The following is a 20540-nucleotide window of genomic DNA, read 5'->3' on the forward strand; positions in this document are numbered from 1 at the left end:
CAACTGATTTTATTCATTTTAGTGTTTAAAACTGATCTGATTAACAGAGGTGGTAGAATTGATCACCGGCTGACCTGAATTGCTCTTCTTGAATAAAAAAGCTTGACTAATAAATGAGCACAAAATGCTTTTAAGTGCTGCAAAAGCCAGGACGTGAACTCTGGTGCAAAAACTTTATGGTTGTTGTGCGATCGTGTGCTCACCTTGCAGAACTACTCCTGGCATTACACTTGCCAGGTTTAGGTAAGGATTAGAAGGCAGCCTGACTTCTTTAGGAGGATCGCCCAACAAAGAACTCTGCCCACTGTTTACCTAAAGAGAGACAGGTGAATATAAAACGTATTATTCACACTGCCACCAACAGGAACTGCAAATAAAAATCAGGTTTTCGTTTTTAGAGGTGTTTGAAGGCAATTACAGCTACTTTGCTTCATCTTTATTCCAAACATGTATCACATTGTGGATTTAATGAAAAATACTGTGCTACACAAATTCTAAAAAATACTGATTATACAAACTTTACATGAGGCTCTAAAGCTGACTTTTGTGAGCTACTGAAGAGCTAAAGTGATGGTGGAAACCTGCGAGGATTGTCCTCTCTAGTAATTACACTTTCTCTCTATTAAAGGGACTTCAGAGAAGACAGTACTGGGACTGGAATCGTGTCCCCTAAGAACCTCGGCACTGTGATTATTTCTGTACACAGACTTATAAGAGATAATGATGTTAGTGTAGTCGTACTGTATTTAATCCTGGCCGAGTCTAGGAGATTTAGGGAGGTGTTTTAGAAAGAAAACAGGCAGGTGGGTACAGGTTGCATTACAGGCATTTTCCAAAGGTAAAGCGCTCAAGGGACTGAGGCTGTTTATTCAAAAAGCTCCCTTGATATTGTGTGTTGAGGTTAAAAGCAGACAACACTAATCAGGAATAAATACTCCCTCCCCCCAAGAGACAGAGAGACTGAAGGGTAGAAGGAGTTAGGACCATAACAAGCATTTCTAGAGATAAGTTACAGATCGGTTTCACGGAAAATATCAACAACTTGCATCACAGTTGGAGTTCAAATATTAATTTGTGCAGCAACGTACACATAAATATAGAAATTCAAGAATTACACCAATATCTCTAGAAACTTCCACCAAACATTTGATCAGGCGACAATTATGTAATACTGACAACGAGGGCCAGGTAATGCTGCCTGGTTTGTGAGTCTGTCAAATTACACATTTTGAAATGTTAAGACTGTATATAAATGATGGACGTAGCCAAGGGGACATCATCAAATGCTTTGTGAGCATTTTGACTGTCGCCATCTTGATATCTTTTTAAAAGCACACATCCAATTAAGGAGACGATCCGAGTAAGCGAGAGCACTGCAAGGTCATAATTTGGCAAATTTTCAATCACAGGGTAGCTCCGCCCTAAAGCATCCAAAAATCAATATCATGTTGTATTAAGTAAGAACTGAAACGGTGTAATGATTAGAACATGTTTTACTTAGATCATCCATCAAATGAGACATACAGGCCCAGTCTAGGTTTATAACTGGACTTCCTTTCAGACTTGGAAGGCCATCTTTTATTTACAGTCTAAGTATTTTGTATTTGCTTCACGCATGCAGATTTTCGGTCGTGTCCTCACCAGGGGGCAGCTGTCTGAGCTGTTGTGCTGGCCTGTTGTCGTGTAAACTCCTCCAGGGGGTTTAGGCGGAGGCGGGCCAAGGCCCGAGTTACTTATACCCAAGGAATAGCTCTGTCCCTGCGGTTGGGCGCTCACCATCGTCCCTGGAGGAGCTGGCTGCCTGTTGTCACAGGAGGTGGAAGAGGAAGAAGAGGAGGAAGAAGAGAAGGAAGCAGAGGGGGTCGTAGTCACAGAATGGGTGCTGTGGCTAGGTAGGTCTCCTCCTACAGCCCGACCCTGGAGGTACGGCATGACACCTGCTGCTGAAACCACTACTGTGGCATTGTGGGTAGATGCTGGAACTGACTCCTGTCCCAACTCTGTAAGGGGAGATGACAAGAAAGCAAAAAAAACAAAAAAACAGGAGGAAATGAAAGGAGAGGTGAGTGATAACAGAAAGTTGAAATTCAAGAAACAGTAAAGTAAAAACATAGTATACAGAAAAAAAGGAAATGAAATGAAGGGAAATAAAGGCACGGTTGGGAAAGATGCCAGATAAACATGCGAAATGGCTTTCACAGATGACCATCAGTGTCTCCGTCTCCTCAGGACACAGACGAATCGCTCAAACGGCTGGAAACTCCGCCTGGCCGTCTCTGCAGAGCCAGCTGTAATATTTGAGAGCAAGTTTCCCGCTCATACATCACTGCTTATCGTGTTTATTTACAGCCTGCCACTTAGCTCTCCACAATCCCAATATTTCACTCACTCCAGGGTTTAATAACACAAATATGTACACATGCAACATAATCCCATACAAATGCACACAGGCCAAAAAAACAAACAAAACACAAACATATAAGTAAAAGATGCACACACACACTAAACGTGAACATACGCAGTGGCACTTATTATAAATCCAATATTGCTGTGACAAATGGCCTCCATCGCACAATAAACGAAACCGCTCTAACAAGCCTTGAGCCAACATTCCCCAGCAGACACGCGCACCGACAAGAGACACGCACGTTCGTATGCAAAATTGCAAACTCATGCATCCAATCAAAGAGGGACACACTCACAGTGGTGCACATGGGCATGATTGTTTGTTTTTATGCACATAAAAAGTCTGCGGTATATCATTTCCATTTAAAACAACACAGCTTTTCTCAGCTGGAGATTTGAATTGTAAATCTGCTGCAGCTTCCTGCTCCGCACTGTAACGTACAGCTGGGCGAAATTCAGCAGTCTTTACAGGGACAAGCCCGACACACGGGTCAGAATTAGGAAAAGGACCCACAAAATTTATGGCTTTCACTTTAACATGAACAATATTTTTCTGGGACCTTAGAGCCTTCATTATTAACATGTAAAATAGAACAGATTCTGGATTTGGCAGAGAGAACAGACCAAAAGGTTACACTGTAAACAGTAAATCATTGATTTTTAGAAAACTGGTACGTGGAAAAATAAAGGTGGTGTTGTAGGAGCGCTACCAAGTTAAAATGTTAATAAGGTCTGAACCAGCGACCTTCACAGACCTTGTCAAGCAAATGTGTAAACCGCTGCACTCTGGAGCCACACAGTTAGTTAAACTATTAATATGCTCCCTCTCAAGAAAAAGACAAAAGTAGTAGAGCAAGAAAACCCAAAACAAACACTAAATTAGGTATTAACCAAAGCCTGAATGCTTCAGTGTGATTTAATTTGTTTGCAATAATTAAATGAACTCATCTGATCAGGGTGCTTGTTACTCATTTACCTGCTATTAAGGGGTCGCCACAGTGGGTAATTAACATTTTGATTTCTTACACCGGACGCACTTCCTGACACAACCCCACAGAGATTTGTGTCTACTCTTAAATTGTGGCTGTTTAGCGTGTTAGGTAAATGTGTAAACCACTACATAATGGAACCCGTTTACCTGTAGGAGAGTCTCCCAGGAGGCCTTTCCCCAGCTGCACGAGGCCTGGAGGTCGCAGAGACAAGGCTTTCTGCATGAGCAGTCTGGACGGGTCCCCGAGCAGACTGGAGACCTAATAAAGGGGAAATGAAAGAGGAGAAGGAAGAGTATTACAAAAAAAAAAAAAAATGGAACAGAAAAGCAAAATCAAAGAACAATATCATAAAAAACAAAATTGGAAGAGCATGAGCGAGATGGTCGTTATAAACCAAACAGAATCCACCATGGAGGGCTGTGCTAGCTATACAATGGTGTGTAAAGCAGATCCAGAGCATCCAATCCACAAAGGTTTTAGAATTACCAGGACCTGCTCACAGATTTCTCAGAATATGCAGTCTCATCTTTATAAAAGTCCAAGTGGCAATCTCCGGTACTGAAAATGAAGCCAGCGTTGAAGTTCCCAGAACTCTAGTTCCTCCAAGACCAACACCAAGAACGAGTCATTCCCCATAGAGTTCAAATGCCCAACTTCAGAGATTAAATTAAAATGTCCTCACAAAAAAGAAATGAATAAAAATTAATAGTAATACTTGGATATTCCACAACAATTACAAAGCAATGAAACTAACTCTTGGGACATGGAACTTCACCTCTTTGGTTGGGGAAGAAGACAAAGCTAACACGTGAGGCTGAGAAATATCATCAGGCTCACCTCAATGTACAACATGGGCTCTCGAGCCTCCTGGACAAGGGCTAGACTTAATGTTCCAAACCGGAGTTGCCCTTGGCAAGAGGAGGTGTGGACAGACTCTTATCTCTTGCAGTCTGACAGAGCAAAGCGGATTTTACCCGTCAGTCAGTCTCCCTACAGGCACATATGGTCACAAACTGGGTAGTGACTGAAAGAACATATACAAGGGGTGCAAATGAGTTTCTGAAGGGTGGGTGGGCTCTCCCGTAGAGTTTGGCCATTCAAGTAGGAGTAGCAGAGCTGCTACTCCTCTATATCGAAAGGAGCCAGTTTATTTTGCTCAGGCATATGACTTGGATGCCTCCTGGGTGAGATATTCTGGGTATATCCTACAGGGAAGAGGCCTTGGGGCAGACCAAAGACATACTAGAGAGATTACATCTCTGGGCTTGCTTAGAAACACCTCAGTGTCCCTCTGGGTGAACAATAGGAAATAGGACTGGGTTTAACTGCTTAGACTGGAACCTGGACCCAGATAAGCATGTAGAGGATGGATGGATGGACATGCCAATTGAAAGCTTAAAATGGTCCTCCTTGTTAAAGTTATGGGTTGATTAAGTTTTTAAAAATATGTAGAGATAGAATCCAGTATGCATTGCAATCATTCAGCTTAAAAAAGAAAAAAGATAAAGAAAGAAAAAAAAAACATCAAATACTCCAAACATCAGTACCCATGACATTTAACTTTCACTTCAGCAACACAAAAAATATGCAAATGAAAACACAGACAGAAACTCATCACCTCAAGGTCTCACTTTAAACAGAAAAGGAGAAGCAATTAGGTTGCATGATTTCGATGTGGTTTCGTTTTCCCGTGCATTAAGTGCTGGAGATAAAAACATAAGGGCACATATGCACATGCCCCCAACTATGTTTAACCCTCAGCACTAGCATATGCAAATCATCACACACAGACACACAAACAGGTGTCTTACGCTGCTGATGCGTTTGTCTTTGATGTGTAGAAGCTGTTGCTGTGCCAGCTGCATGTGCAAAAGGTTCTGGAGGACTAGTCCATTTCCAAACATAGCATTCTGCAGGGTAAAAGAAAAGGACATCAGAATACGCGCGCGCACGCACGCACGCACGCACACACACACACACACACACTAAACAATTCAGAGATTTAGATGTTAGTGTGACCTGGTGTGCTTTTCCCAGTGTGAGCAGGGCTGTAGTGAGGGGAGGTCTGAGGAACGGCAGGCTGGTGTGACGCCCGTATTTTCCTAAAAACATAGTCAAACAACAAAGAGAAACACCAGAGCCTCCATTAGTGATTTGCTTTTTTTAAAGTCTCCACCAAAGTACTAATCAATCATCATCTCAACAGGCACACACAGGCGAAATTACAAGTCAGACAACCGATCCATCAGTCATTTACAACACATTTCAAGCAATCACGCAGCTGGCTGTTTTATAACAAGCACCAGTAAAGCAATACTGGGATATTATGCAAGCACAAAGCAAATTACCTCCCACATAACTTTAACTTTTTTCCCCTCAAAACTTAATTTCTATTTTGGTGTTGAAGACAGATTTTAAAAAGAGCTCTAAAAACAAAAAAATGTAAACTCCTTTATATACCAAAATATTCTAGGGTCAAATGTGAGGCCATCTGTCCAATAGATAAGCTTGGCCCAAACCGGCTGATGCAATAGGACAAGGAAGTGCAGCAGCAAATCTGCAGCAGAATGGCTGAAGAGTAAAAACAATCTAGTTGTTGTAACGGCCTGACAAAAGACAAACAATTAAGCAGATGAATTTGTGTTAAGCTCACCAATAGATATTTCATCTTAAGTACTTTTGCCCTTGTATGTATATATGCAGAGTATATAGGATTAATTAGTCATACTTCCTGATGATTTAATGTTTATCATCCACTGATATGGTCTCTTCCTGGCATTAGAGATTTACTTTTCAGGACTTGAGTGCAAATCACTTTTGCAATGCTCTTGGTCTTATTATTTTCTGATTTGCAATCTCCAATTAATTTGTTGTCCAGTACACTTCTCACAGTAAACACCTCCAAGGCCAGCTCTCGCTGTGAAAGTGACACCCCACTTGATAGGACATCCAGTGAGAAGTCTTATCACACAGAGTAATGCATTAACAAGTTTCCTTTTGCTCCCCTTGAGCAATACCTCCTGTAGTTTTCTATACCCTTTTTAAGGGCAACTACATGTTTGTAAGGAGAGACATTTGTGCTTTCTTTAATGCACCTTCTTTAAAAATACATCACAAAATCCAGTGCAATGCCAATTTCTACATTCAACAGACTTCCTGTTTGTGATTCATAAAAACAAAATCGATCACACTGATCTGCACCCATGCCACAGATGCACAGCCTTTCTTCTGCTTCTTTTGTGCATGCGTGGTAACACAAGCCTTGGTCATAATAAATGTAAGCGTCAATGCTAATGGTAGCTTCCTCCAGAATAAGTAGAGAAAGTTTAACATTTAATCAAGATCCTAATTTTAGACTTTAATTGTGCATACTCTTCTTTAAGAGAGCTCCCCCACCTCTCTCATTTTCTCTCCTTCCTGTTCTCATTTCTTCCCCTAATGTCACACGATTTCATTTTAATACCTGATTAGCCATTCATCAAATAATGAAGCCACTGCCGAGGTGATTACAGTATATAGGAGGGCCTGGCAGAGGGAGACTCATTCAGCGGAGCTTTGATTGCCAGCCATGCCCTGTAGTCATGATCTAGTTTCTGCCCAGATCATTATCACCAATTTCATCATTTTATATTTGTCTAAATGTTCATATTGACTTGTTGTATAGTGCTTACATTTGTTATCCCACCTCCCAATGGAATGTTTATGCCACAGCTGCCCTTAATTAATAGCATTGCTAATTACCTTTTATGTTCCTATCATGGTTAATCTGCCAGTATGCACAATAGGCCTGTGACATCGTCCACAATAACACCAGTATAAATTATTGATGTGATATAAAAGTGCCATATGCCAACATCAAGATGAGCAGTTACAAGGTTCAGTTACTATAATTATTAAGTGTTAGCAGTTATTTTATACTTATACTTAAAAATTTCCGGGGAAAATACTGCCTAGGCTATTTTCATGCTTACATTTGAAAATGCTCATCAGCTAGTTACATTTATAAATGCTGCCAACTGCATGCTTTTTCTAAATTGATAGAAATATTGATACTGCATAGCATTCTTTAAATATTGTGACAAAATGATGAGCTTAAAAATCCCCCACCCATAATGCGGAAGCTCTTAATTAAAATTTTAATGCTAAAATACCATAATTTTTAAGTTTTATGGTTTTTCAAAAAAGCTGAAAAAATAGTAAACCAACTGCAGAGGCTTCTGAGACCTGAAGCTTTTCCATTCCTGCTTGATGCAGGTTAAAAACATTCTGGGCATTTCATAATGCCCAGAATGTTTTTTAGATGAATGACAGCTGTGGACTTCAAGCAGACCAGTTTATCACCTGGAATCTTTCCCTGTGGAGCCATGCAGGTTCAATGTGAGGAGGATACATCTGGCACCATCTTATAGCATTAAGCAAACGTGTATGCACCAAAAAGCTGTTCTAAAGCTGTACATATCATTTCAGCATTAATAAGGCTTTGACAGATGTACAAGCTACCCATGTCATGTGAACTAATGCACCTGTACACCTACAAAGAAGCAGTCTTTTTCAGATTTGATTGGTCAGATGAAAGTATAGTTTTCCCCTTCAACTCACCTCAGTCTTTTATAGTGGAGGATGATGTTCATTTGTTTTTTAATTGCATTATAGAGTTTTAACTTTCATTTTCAGATGCCACAGCCTGCGTTCAGTGTTCCTGAGCCAATGCTTGGATTTCCAATTCACTGTCAGATAATCCACTATCCAGATGTTAGGTGTTTTTTTGTTTTTTTCCCAGATGTACAACTTTTTCAATGTTGCCACAATCTCAGCTAGCATGTAGCATGCTATGCTAGCATGATATTTAAAGAGAAACCACTTAAAAAAATAAAACACCAGTTCTAACTCCTCATATGTTGCCTTTCTTTTTTAAATATATATATTTTTTTTTAAAAATCGAGAAACAGAACTTTCATCATACAATGTTTAAAAATTATTTTGGAAAAAGAATTCACAGGTTTTAGGCTGTAAATTTTGTGACACCCCATCCTCAGGATTTTCCCGCCCACTCAACGTTTTTAAGGAAATCATCATCATGCCAACACACTTACCAGGAACATAGGAACAGCCAGAAATACTTTTTACATATTTCTGTACAATACTTTCGTTTCACAGATTTGAAATGTAGACTATCCAGCATACCTCCTCTTTTCCCAGTGTGGTACGGTCTCATGAGTATCTGCAGAGCAGCGGGGTTCGTCATACTGGTCAGCAGCTGGGCCAAGTTTGGTTCTGGTAGCAAACCTTTCCTGTTACTCAGAATCTGGAGACAAAACAAAAAACACAAAAAGCAAGTGAGTGCAACAACACGTGACTAGATGTGTGCATGTGTGTATCTGTGTATGTGTGGAGTACAGTATCGGTTTTGATCTTGTCATTAGGAGCCCCTGATGGCTTAAGTAATCATTACACTAGCTTACATCATCAGGATATGGCTGCAATGTCAGCAGAGGGGAGACAAAAGAAAAAAGGCAAGAAAAAATATAAAAGGACAAAGCTGGGAAACGACAGCAGCAGGAGGGAGAGAAAGGACGGGGGAGAAAAACAAGGACGAGAAAGTGTCTGAAGGAAAAAATGTTTTTTAGAGACTTGGGAAGGCCACTTTTATTCACAAGTTTGTATCATATTTGAAAAACAGCTTTTTTCACAGTCTGCTGCTGTGCTGGAACTTGGCTAAAGACGCACATTATGACACATTACATGACTGCTGCCTTTCCAGCATCAAATTCTGTGCTGACACAAGATGACAGCTTATAGTGAGATGGCCAATATTTATTTATTTTTATTAAGGTTTCAGAGGGCGTTACGGTCGTTTCAAAAGAAACGGACACAAAGAACAATCTTTCAGAAAATGTCTGTCACACATGTAGTTTAGCTCACGGTTTGGGAGCGTCTGCCTTGAACTTAAATACGTCACTTCAAAAGAATATCTGATCAAAGCGCAGCTTTTTAAAATGTAATCCTGCGTCTTGTGCATGGCTTTCACAAATATATACATAACAAATAAGTCTGACGCAAGAATATCATCCTGTTATTATTTTCATTGAAATTTGTAAAGATGATTAGTAAATCAGTACCGACAGAAAGCAATAAAATAAGGGAGAGGGGGAAGTTTGATATGCAATCGCCTAGATTGCTCATAGAAAACTGGACCTGCCAGTCTAAAAAGAAAAAGAAGAGACTCCATCTTAGGCCTGTGTAGCCTTTGGTGTTTATCAGAGCAGAGTTGTAAAAGAGGTATAAGCACCGTTGGCTCACAGCAAGAAAGTCCTAGGTGGCCTGTGCCTGTTTTCTTCCAGGAGGTCTGGTTTCTTCTGCCCTCATGCCAAGTTAATTCTCCTGTCAGTGTGAACTTCCACCAAGGCTTACAGCTGGAGCTTGTCCTCCAGCCCTGCACACTGCTTAGAATGAGTAAAATGCAGAGAGCAAATTTCTCTACAATAACACACTGACCCCACCCCTGACTGCTGTGGAATTCATTTGTTTAAAGTGCAACAGCTCTGCTTTTCCTAATCTTCTGTCATATGTACAATGGTGGATGTTCAACTGAGGCACATGGTTCCAGCTGTGAGCATAGAAGCCCCACCCACCAGCGGTTTAGGCCTTCTGTTTAGAAGGTGCAACCAATCAGGAAAAAACGTGATAAAGGGTGGGCTTAGAGGAGCTGCACCAAAGACCAGTGTAAGATTTACGAGGACTGTTTTGCATTACTACAGCTATAATATATATATATATATATATATATATATATATATACACACACACACACACACACACATATATATATATTTGTATAAAACCTAACCCAAGTGCATTTTAGAACATTATGTTTAATTAAAGCTGAGCTTATCTCACACACAACACTTCTCAGAGTCGTTTTAAAATCTTGTTTTCTTTCCTATTGCCAATAAAGCTTCTATTTAATTTGACATTAAGCTACATTTCCTGGATCTGAACAGTTCTCTGCTGACTTGCATTTAATCAAAGGAGTTACTGTAAGGCACATTACCCCAAATAAGAATTCAATTACTCATTATGCTGAGGAAATTTCATTCAACAGACTCAAATGAAATCCTATTGAATTAGACTGCGTCAAATCGAATGGAGCTGCCCGTGCTCTGGTAGATCCTCCTCAGCTCTGACAGTGTGGCGGCAGTACGCGCTCGCCGCCCTACAGACACGGCTATTTAAAACAACATTAGCAAGGATGGTGATGTTTCCTCTTCGCCTGCCCCGAGCTACAGCCTGACTTGAGCACAAGTCAACGTTGTTTCCTCTCTGTCGCATCCCGGAGCCGAGAGCTTTACTGACGGGGATGGGCTGCGTTTGACTCCGTCCTGTCAGCAAGTAAGGAAGAGGAGAGTCTAGTGCACACGTACACTATGTGTATTCGAATGTTCCGGTGAGGAAAACTATTGTTTGTGTGTGCGCGCGTGTATGTGTTGAACAAGGCCAGTCATAGCTGACAGCGTCTTTCAAGGGAAGAGAAGGAGGAGGAGGAGGAGAGCTCTCTCATTTCTTTTCTTTCTGCTGGAGAAAATGTCAGCATGCATCAGTCTGTTTGGCTACTGGCACAAAATCCAGCCACACACCCACACACTATAACACACACACAGACATGCCAGGGAGGTAAGGAAGCCGCGAAGAAGGGAAAGCGAGAAGTATCGTGTAAGGGGAAAAAAGGACGAAGGGAGAAGAAAGGAGGGAGGGAGGAGGCCATCTGGTCCTCAGCGTTCACACTCGCATCACACTAACTGGAGAAATGAGAGAATCGCCTCAGACAACTGTAGACAGGAGCAGGTCTCGAGCTCTTTCTGAAGATCTGATGTTGCTTTTACCAGCTGCTCACATTCACTGCAATAATGCTGAAGGGGCCTCGGGGCACTAATGTAACCTCACAGTCCTCACAGGATCTCTTTCTGTCTTACCTCTTTTTTTCTTCCCCTTTTTCTGGTCTCCTCCTCAAATCCCCCCCCCCCCCCCTTTTTGTTTCTTTTACCAATTGCATGTCTTCCTTCCTCCTCAATCGCCCCTGTTAATTTATTCAAAAACACATTTTCCAGCCCATCCGTCACAGCTATAACCTCTTTACGTGCATCTGATAATTCACGCTCTGCAACAGCTGTGATGCCATCAGAGAAAGAGAGACTACAGCTTTTAGCTAAAGTGGAAATTTAGCACTTATAACAGCTCGATAAGGGCGATCTAAAGTATAGAGGACACCTGCGGACAGCTTGTTGTTGCGCATCCAAGTTGCAAATAAATATTAATATCATTCAGAGACATAAAAAGATCAATAGATGAAATCTTGATGGAATCTTGAATTACACAAAATATATTCATGAAAACCTACGTGACATACTTCAAACTTCAAATACTGTAAAATGAAAAATCTTTAAGATGCTATTTCCCGACGAGCGCTATTTTACATCTTGTCCCATCATTCCTGTATTTTAAAACGTGATTACGGCTCCTCTGAGAACACTGATGAAAGCCCTGAAAACTCATCTCTCTTCATCAAAGTGACATATGTAGACGTTCAGCCTATGACAACGATCCCTCCAGGTCTTCAGCATGAGCCGCCATTAGTAGGTGCGAATCTGTGAAAATTGCTCCTCACCTCCAGCTCCACCAACGCATCCAACGCCCACCCGCAGCGAAGGCGGTAGCTGCTCACCTTCTATACAAATGTAGGTTTGATGTATTCTGATAACAATAATTATTCTCAAACCTGAGAAAAGAGAAAAGAGAGAACCACCTACAAGCTGACATACGAGGTAGTGATGCGTTTCATTTATCACTCTCTACTACACAGGAAACACATAAACAGATATAAAATATCATCAGTGTTTGTCTTAATGACATTATCAAGAATAATTATGTGTTGCTAATGCTGGATAATCCTTGCTCTTGATTGCAAGCTAGCAGGATACTAACCTGACTGAGGTTTGTTACATACGAAACTCTCTGAATCAAGTGATTCTGACGCAGTCATTGCTGCACTGCATGTGAAAAACAGTCAGTCACGGTGGTGACTGCTTATTTCATTCACGATATGTCTACTAGCATGAAATAAACACCATCTGGACCGCTCTTTAAGTAGCCATTAACCGCTTCCCTTCTCTGTCCCTAGATTCCTTCCATACCCACGTACACACAAACCTGTCAGGATTCAGTAGCTGTAGTAAATCGAGGTACCCACAGGGATTAGCAGGGACTCCTCCTTTTGGGAACTCTCACTTCTCACTTACTCTCACTCGCTGTATTTACATGCCGTGTGCGGGTTCGCTGGGTGCATCTGTTTGAATGGGTGCACGTATGAGTGTCATAGTGTGTCACTAGCTTGTGGTTTGGTTTATTTCAGGCTGCGGGAGACAGCGGAGGAGCCCAATCAGTCTATAGAACTATAATTATCATGTCAGTGCCTCTCTGCTACCACAGCTCTGTGTAGGAGGGGTATCACAGCTACAAAGACCTTCTCGGCTAGAGGGTGTTCGTGCATGTGCTCCACGTCAAACCTCGGTGTTTCTCAGCAGCGGATGTGCAAGAACCACCCGGCACTGGCATCACAATTAGATGGAAAAGTAGCTGTGAGCATATCCGCTCTTTTTTTGTTGTTTTTCCATGAAAAGTCCAGTGTGTCAGTGTTGTAGCATGTGGTCCTCCACGTATGAGGGAATGCTACAAAAATGAGACTACTGTGACATAACGTTTTAAAATTTGAAAGTAATATTAGGATTTATGATAGGAAATAGCAAAGGGAATGTTTCAATTCATTTACAGTGACGGTGGGTTTGGAGGTTTAGGGGGTGTGGTAAGCTGATGATGGTCCAAATACAGCCAAGCAACATGGTAGAAATATTGATTCCTGGATGTGTCTGGAATCAGCTTTAACAGTAACTAAGATTTCTGCTACTGCCGGACTTGAGCTGCGGAGAGACGAGAGTCAAATCAGCGAATCGGATGATGAAATTCAAATGCATCGCACCTCAACGGTCCACCTGTGTCAGCTAAGTGGCAGTTAGTTGCCATGGTGACAGCATGTTATGTAACTATAACCAAGTGTCAAAAAGTGATGTGAACTGAGTTTGGCACTTGTTTTTCAAAACAGCTTATAATTCCACCTGGTTTAAAATCCCAGAGAGCCCTGATAACTTGCTCTATGCAGTAGAAAGAAAAAAAAAATAAAGATTTTTCCTTTAATTTGGTGATAAAAACCATGCCCGTAGATTAATAATTGTGGGCTCAGCAGCAGGTTAGAGATGGAAAAAATGTCAGAAATTTTCCAGCTTCTGTAGGTTAATTTGTTCACTTTAGCTCTGCACACTTCAAATGGCGTGAAAAAACCGAAAGCTCGCATTTTGCAAATCAGCCGGTCGTTTTGTGTTTAAATTGTGTTTTTATGTGGGGGCTGGGTGAAAACCTTTGCACATTTTTATGTGGAAGATATAACTGTGACATACTGACATATCCACACTAATAAATTGTGATTCATCTCTCATCGATTCTTCAAGTCTGTAATAAATACAGTACGGCTGGGGTTTATTCTAAATAACACTTTGGGCGGGTATATTACATTAAAACTGGTGGCTAGTGAACTGTTAAGATTGCTACTAAACCAATGCTGCCGCTAATATTAGCCTCTTCTTGCGTTAACAGAAGGCGACATTAAATGCCGTGTACTGCCGTCTGCGCTCTCTTCAGTACACTCTGTGATGCGTCTGTGATGCTGCTTTCTCCGTAATATACTCACCATACCCTGGGCAGCAATGAGTGCAGCCAAGGTGCTTCTCCCTGAGGTGCCAGGGGTACAGAGTGACAGACGGACCTCCTGTCCTCCCACCAGAGTTCGGTCCATCTCTATCAGCACAGCTTCTGCCTGCTCGGCGCTCTCATATTCCACCACGCCAAACCCTCGCACTGGACTGCCCTCATCCTGAGCAAGCTAGAAGAAACATGCATAAAAAGACAAAGCATTTATTCAGTAAGTCATTCTTTTAGATTTTTCTTCTGTGGCTGGGCACAGAAATGTGGGCTCTAATGTGAAAAATTATTTGAATTTCTTTTTTCCTCGTGTTTGATTCTTCATCTAAATTCCTAGTTGGCCGGGGAACCGGCAACGTCAAGACATTGGTATTGATCACATCCCACAAATTGTATAAACATGATGAATTGAGCTAATTTGTGCTTAAGGAGATCTGAAAAATCCCTATTGACACTTGTAAATGTGGAGCACTACAAAAACCAAAAGAAAAAAAGAAAAGAAAAAGAAAACAACTCGTATCTCGTGTTTTATTTTAGCTTCTTTTTTTTCTTTTCTTTTTTTTTACATGTCTTACTGGGGCAGAGTAGTCTTCTTATGCTCCCACTTATTACAAGGATTGCATTCATGCCATTATCAGATTTGTGCCTGATAATGGCATGCCTTTTGCAGATGCTCACCTGCTGGAGTGTCTGATTAAAAGCAGGCGCACTCCTGTCATGTTTGTTGTTCCTGTTAGTTCACAGGAATGCTCCAAATCTACTTAACAGGCTTTCACTAATATACAGTACACCTTTCCACTTCCAGGCATGCCACATTAGCTGTAAGATGTTAGAACTGTCTGCTCACTGGTGGGTTCAAAACATATGGAATAACCTGTCCTGGTTAAATGCACCCAGCAGGCTGGAGCGAGTTCCTTCAGGAGAAAGTGGGTCGAGTGATATAAGGGAGAAATGCCACCAGTAGCAAGAGCAATAGTCCAGCATAAAACCCAACATCAACTTCTGAAAACAACGTAAGTTCTGACACTACAAACTAACGTCATCAGCCCTTCAGACTTCAGCAATTATCTGTAGGAATAAAAAATTAATACGCCACCACTGCAGCATTATCGCCAAGAGCTGTTTAATGAAGTAAATGTATTTTAAAGTGGATTTTTTTTTTCAGTACGCAAAAGAAAATTTACTGACTTCTTATCAGCCAGTATCAGCTGCTTACTGCTTGATAGGTGTGCCCCCCTCCCCCTCACCAGAGACCTAAAAATACTTGCATTTACTATCTTTTAATAAATCATCGGGGCAAACAAAGGAGGTCAGACACGTTTTTATATCTGCACGTTCTCGGCACCATCTAGGAATAGCAATATCATTCATCTAGAAGACTGATTGGCAAAACACAATCTTCTCCAGTGGCAGTTATCTGTGCAGCCCAAGCTACCGTCATGATGCACTTTGACTAAGAAAATGAGAAGCCAGCATGAGAGGCTGCAAAGACTGCAAAGTTATCCGAATCCTAATCCGCCCAATGTTTTCAGAGAGTTTTAGACTAACAAATGCACAAATTCATGCATGTATGGGTTTTTTTCTGTGCATGACTGACAGACAGGGAAGTGACAGATAACAGTGGAGTGGAGGTAGAAGTGCTTCTCTCAGCTTCTTTTGTCAAAAAGGATAGATAAAGAAATGACATGATGTAAAAGATACATCCTTTTGCTCTTCCTACACCGCTTCAGGGATGTGCACATAGATAGAGATACACACAAACACAACCTAACATAGTGTCTGTGGAAAAGACAGCTCCAAACTACAATAATCTCCTACTTAGGAGCCGGATCGAATAATGGGCCTTTTTCAGCATATAAACTTGACAGAGCATTATTATCATACATTTATGGTCAGCAGTCAATAAAGACATGTCTCAGCGCTAGAGTGTCCTGCTGATAAAGACTGACTTCTCTGTCAAGAAGGCTGAGTCATTTCCATCTTCTGAGCTCAAGCTAAATAATGCAGGCAGGCTAATAGCTTATAGCTAATGGACTTTATCGGATAATGACTATGTCCACAAAGTAATGGCTTGTGGTTAAAACATACCACTTAACGTATTGTTAGCACTGGTTCGATTCATATGAAATACAGCAGGAATAAAAAGGACAGGAACTCAATTTAACTTCTCTCACATTTTAAAGGATGTGTGATCTGTTAGAGACCATTTGAAGGTTTGGTTTGCTAATACTTGCATCATCGCTGCTAAAGGTGCACAATTAGACACCAAAAAGGCAGTTTTCAAATAAATTCATCTTCATTCCAGACACGCACAAACAAAGAGAATTTCGTGGCACTGTTGGAAGTTAAATGCAGCGTTACTTGTAGTGTCTACAGAATATAAACAGCTGTGTTAAAAAAAAATCTGCATATTCATAGACTCTGGATATTTCAGCCAAAGAGAAAAGCATATATAATTTCAGGAAGCTGCAACTATATAAATGAACACTTTTATGAGAAACCCTTATCTGATTTCTTATATTAATTTCCATATGGTGAAAGGAAGGTGCACTTTTGCATTCATTCGGTACATATTGTGTGGTTTGCTCCCGCTGAAATGCAGCATTTGTGATAGACTCTGGCCACATCTCCCCACTACTTTAAGCTGCAACCAAGTGATCAGCCAAAACATTACTGACCTTTTTACTCTGAAAAGTAAAGAAGGGGAAAATTGTGCAAAACAAAGCTGAAGAGCTATATTTGTGGTTCTCTTTGCACACAAGGTCGCATAAGAGCGTGTGAGTCATGGAGGCTTTTATATCAATCAACACAGTCTGTATCGCACAGGCCAAATGTATTTTGAAAGGTGCAGACGCTGTGAAATACCAATCATGTAGCAAGCAAAACAGCAGACCAATGTGAATACTGGTCCTTAGCCATAGCGTGAGATTTGTCGTGTTAATTGTGGATTAACGTTATTTTGTAGCGACTTTTATAGTACATCAGCACAATGTTGTTAATGAGTGAAGTCAGCTTTGGTTTCTTTTGAGAAAGTAGCATAACTGTGAGGTTGGAGTAATTTCTATGGAAGGATGTAATCTGTGGGCATCTTTCTCACCCTCAACCGGTTGCAGCAGATGGCTGCTCCTCCCTGATCCTGGTTCTACCAGGTTTCTTCCTGTTAAAAAAGGGAGTTTCTTCTTTTCATTGTCACCAAGTGCTTTTGGGGGTTTTCTCTCTATCCAGCTTTGTCACATCAGCATCAGTCTTCTTGGAATTTTTATTTTTTGAATCTCTACTGGAAGCAGTTCTAGATGTGACACCATCACAACACTGGTGGAAAAGCCCTGGCTACTCTCTTATAATGTTGCAATAAACTGTGATCTTGAGGGTATGAAAGTCAATAAATCCAAAGTCCAAGTGACAAATTTCTAATGTGAGAGCAATGAAAAAGTCCTTCAGGGTTAAACAAAGCAGAACGGGACAGAACAACAGAGACATTAATACGAATAATGATCAACAATCAGGCAGCAACAGCAGCGTGGAGCAGCAGGTGGTTTTAATGATACATGTTTGAAGGTAATACTTTCCATGAATTTGCTGCCTGAAATAATGCAATATTAAATACAAGCAGAGCTGGAAGAAAACAAGGAAGAAGGATGATCAACAGAAAATTAGCACCTATAATTTCAACTCATTTGGATGCTCATTGATTCAATGTTTCTCAACCAAATGTACCAGACATTTACTGCTTTGTACATTTGGATTCGTAGGTTTTCAGCTTGAAATTCTTAGAAACTGGATGAAGAAATACATTATTCAGCCTATTTCCCCTTCCAGGGCTAATAAAAGGAAAGCCGTTCAGAAAGTTGAGTTAAACATTAGGAAGACATCTTCAGCAATAAATTAAAAATAAAATACAATCAATTCAATTAAATGCAGCTTTTGCTAATGTTTTACCACTGTTCGCCAAGAGGTGAAGATATCTGAGTTTTCTCAAGTCGCAGTTTTGACCTCTAAGGGCCAGCATATGAATCGAAGTACATGACTAAGGTCTACACAGAAAAAACCCCCAATATGAATAAGTCTTCTGATGCCTCCACATACAGCATAAAATCAGGGAGGGTATAAGAATTCATACACAAAGGCTTTCACATGAAATGTGAGCAAATCAGAAACTTGATTATTTATTTTCAACTGCTGCAAACAGCTAAGGCATCAGCTAAACTCAGAAGAGTTTCAAACTCTGCGTTTACATTGCACATATGTACATTCAGTACTGTGCAAACGTTTTAGGCAGGTGTAAAAGAAAAAATGCTGTTTACAAAGAATGCTTTCAGAAATATAAATGGTTGTTTATTGGCCCCAAACGTATTCTGCAGCAGGACAACGACCAAAACATACAGCCAAAGTCATCAGAAGTACTGGAAGTGATGTTATGGCCCCATAGAGCACTGATCTCAACATCATCGAGTGTGTCTGGGATTACATGAAGAGACAGAAGGATTTGAGGAAGCGTACATCCGCAGAAGATCTGTGGTTAGTTCTCCAAGATGTTTGGAACAACCTACCAGCCAAGTTCCTTTGTTGTTGTCGTGTACCCAGAAGAAGAACTGATGCTGTTTTGAAGGCAAAGGTTGGTCACACCAAATATTGAATGATTTAGATTCATTCACTGCATGTTGTTGAAATAATTAACACTTCCATTTTTGTGCTGTATGTGAGTAGTTTATGAAATGATTCAATTTTTTCTTTCCTTTCTCTTTGTTGTAAAAATAAAGGAATTTTGAATCAGTGGAAAGCAAACGCATTTGTACTTTTTCAGCACGAACACTGACGCCTGTTAGCTTCAACACTCAATCAAGTGGCCCCTCCACTTCCTCCCACCTCTCATTCGTCTGCTGTTCCCTCCAGCCTGAACAGGGGGATGGAGAGATGGATGGTTGAATGAATGCAGGGAACACGAGAGGAATATGCACGTATGTGTGGAGGAGTAGGTCGATAGGCTATTATCATCAGCATATATTAAGCAAACTCCATGGAAATGACCGGAACCACTTTACCACTTGAGATATGGATGGATGGATGGGGGAGAGAGAGTGGGAGTGAGGAGGGAAAAGAAAGAAAGTAAGTGGCGGAGGAAGGGGACATAAAAGTGAGGCAGAAAACATCAGTGATTGATTAAGTGACTGATGGTTGAAGAGAATGAGGGGGGGTGGGCTGACAGAGAATATGAGCCAGAAAAGACAGGAAGAAAAACACATAAAAACTTGCTAACCATTATTTTTGTGTGGACACACACACACACACACACACACACACACACACACACACACACAGACAGGTATTCATAGCTTGTGAATCTAATTCAGCGGCCCCTTTTTGCGCCACAGACCAGTTTATGTCCCCCAATATTTTCACGGACCAGCCTTTAAGGTGTCGTGGATAAATACAGCAAAATAAAACCAGTACCGGTACCAAAAAAAGATTTATTCATAACACACGGGAAGAGACACTGGGAAACTGAGTTAACGATAAAAACCCTGAAAACTATAAATTTCACACCCGAGCCTCAACTCTCACGGCCCGGTACCAAATGACTCACGGACCGGCCCGGGGGTTGGGGACCGCCGATCTAATTGACATAATGCTTTCTCTAGCCCTTACCTAACCATAACCCAAATGTAACCCTGATACTAAAGCCACATTTTGAGTCTTAAAAATGCCTTCAAACTCATGGGGACCAGGATTTTGGTCCCCCATGAGGTGTGTTGATCCCCACAAGTATAGTAAACTTCCAATTTTTGGTCCCCACAATGATATGAATACACACTCTCACACACACACACGAGTGGAAGTGGGTAAACTGTGAAACAAACATTATATATCAAATTGGATTCTGTGAAAATGGCATTCAGACTGTCATCAACTTGTGTTTGTGAGCGCGTTCGTGAGCAAGGATGCAAAGACTGAGTGAGCTTCTCCCTTAATTTTTTTTCTCCGACTGCACTCACACAACAGAAGACTGGAATATATAAAACATTCAATCATTATTTGAATCTGCACAATTATGCAAATTTAAAATGGGCTTGTGCGTACTGTATCTGAGCCTTGTGGATGCCAGTTGTCATTTAGCTCTCTTTCTCTCTCTGTTTCCATGTGTACAGTCTCTTTAAAAACCCAACACCCCTCCAACAAAGACCATAATTTCTGGATCATGGTTTGAAGATTGAAATGTCCTCTTACTGCAGGAGTGTTCACATTAAGACTACTGTACAGAGAAAGACAAAAAACAAAAATATTTCTGATCTAATGTCAAGTTTCCCAGATTTTCCTTCAAAATTATGCTTTAAATGC

The 20540-nt window shown here is 40.9% G+C and overlaps 1 protein-coding gene across 1 annotated transcript in view; it reads right to left on the bottom strand.

The window, feature by feature from the left end:
* The window catches only part of raver2 (ribonucleoprotein, PTB-binding 2), an 89127-nt gene that overhangs the window by 5529 nt on the left and 63058 nt on the right, over positions 1 to 20540 (bottom strand). Inside the window, exons 5-11 of the mRNA XM_026146201.2 lie at positions 14194 to 14385; positions 8583 to 8703; positions 5418 to 5500; positions 5210 to 5308; positions 3545 to 3656; positions 1642 to 2000; positions 204 to 312 (exon numbers count right to left, since the gene is read on the bottom strand). Of these exons, the coding sequence (XP_026001986.2) occupies positions 204 to 312; positions 1642 to 2000; positions 3545 to 3656; positions 5210 to 5308; positions 5418 to 5500; positions 8583 to 8703; positions 14194 to 14385 (1075 nt within the window). The remainder of the gene's footprint in view (positions 1 to 203; positions 313 to 1641; positions 2001 to 3544; positions 3657 to 5209; positions 5309 to 5417; positions 5501 to 8582; positions 8704 to 14193; positions 14386 to 20540) is intronic.

Source organism: Astatotilapia calliptera, chromosome 17 (assembly GCF_964374335.1).
Source record: "Astatotilapia calliptera chromosome 17, fAstCal68.1, whole genome shotgun sequence".
NCBI lineage: Eukaryota > Metazoa > Chordata > Actinopteri > Cichliformes > Cichlidae > Astatotilapia > Astatotilapia calliptera.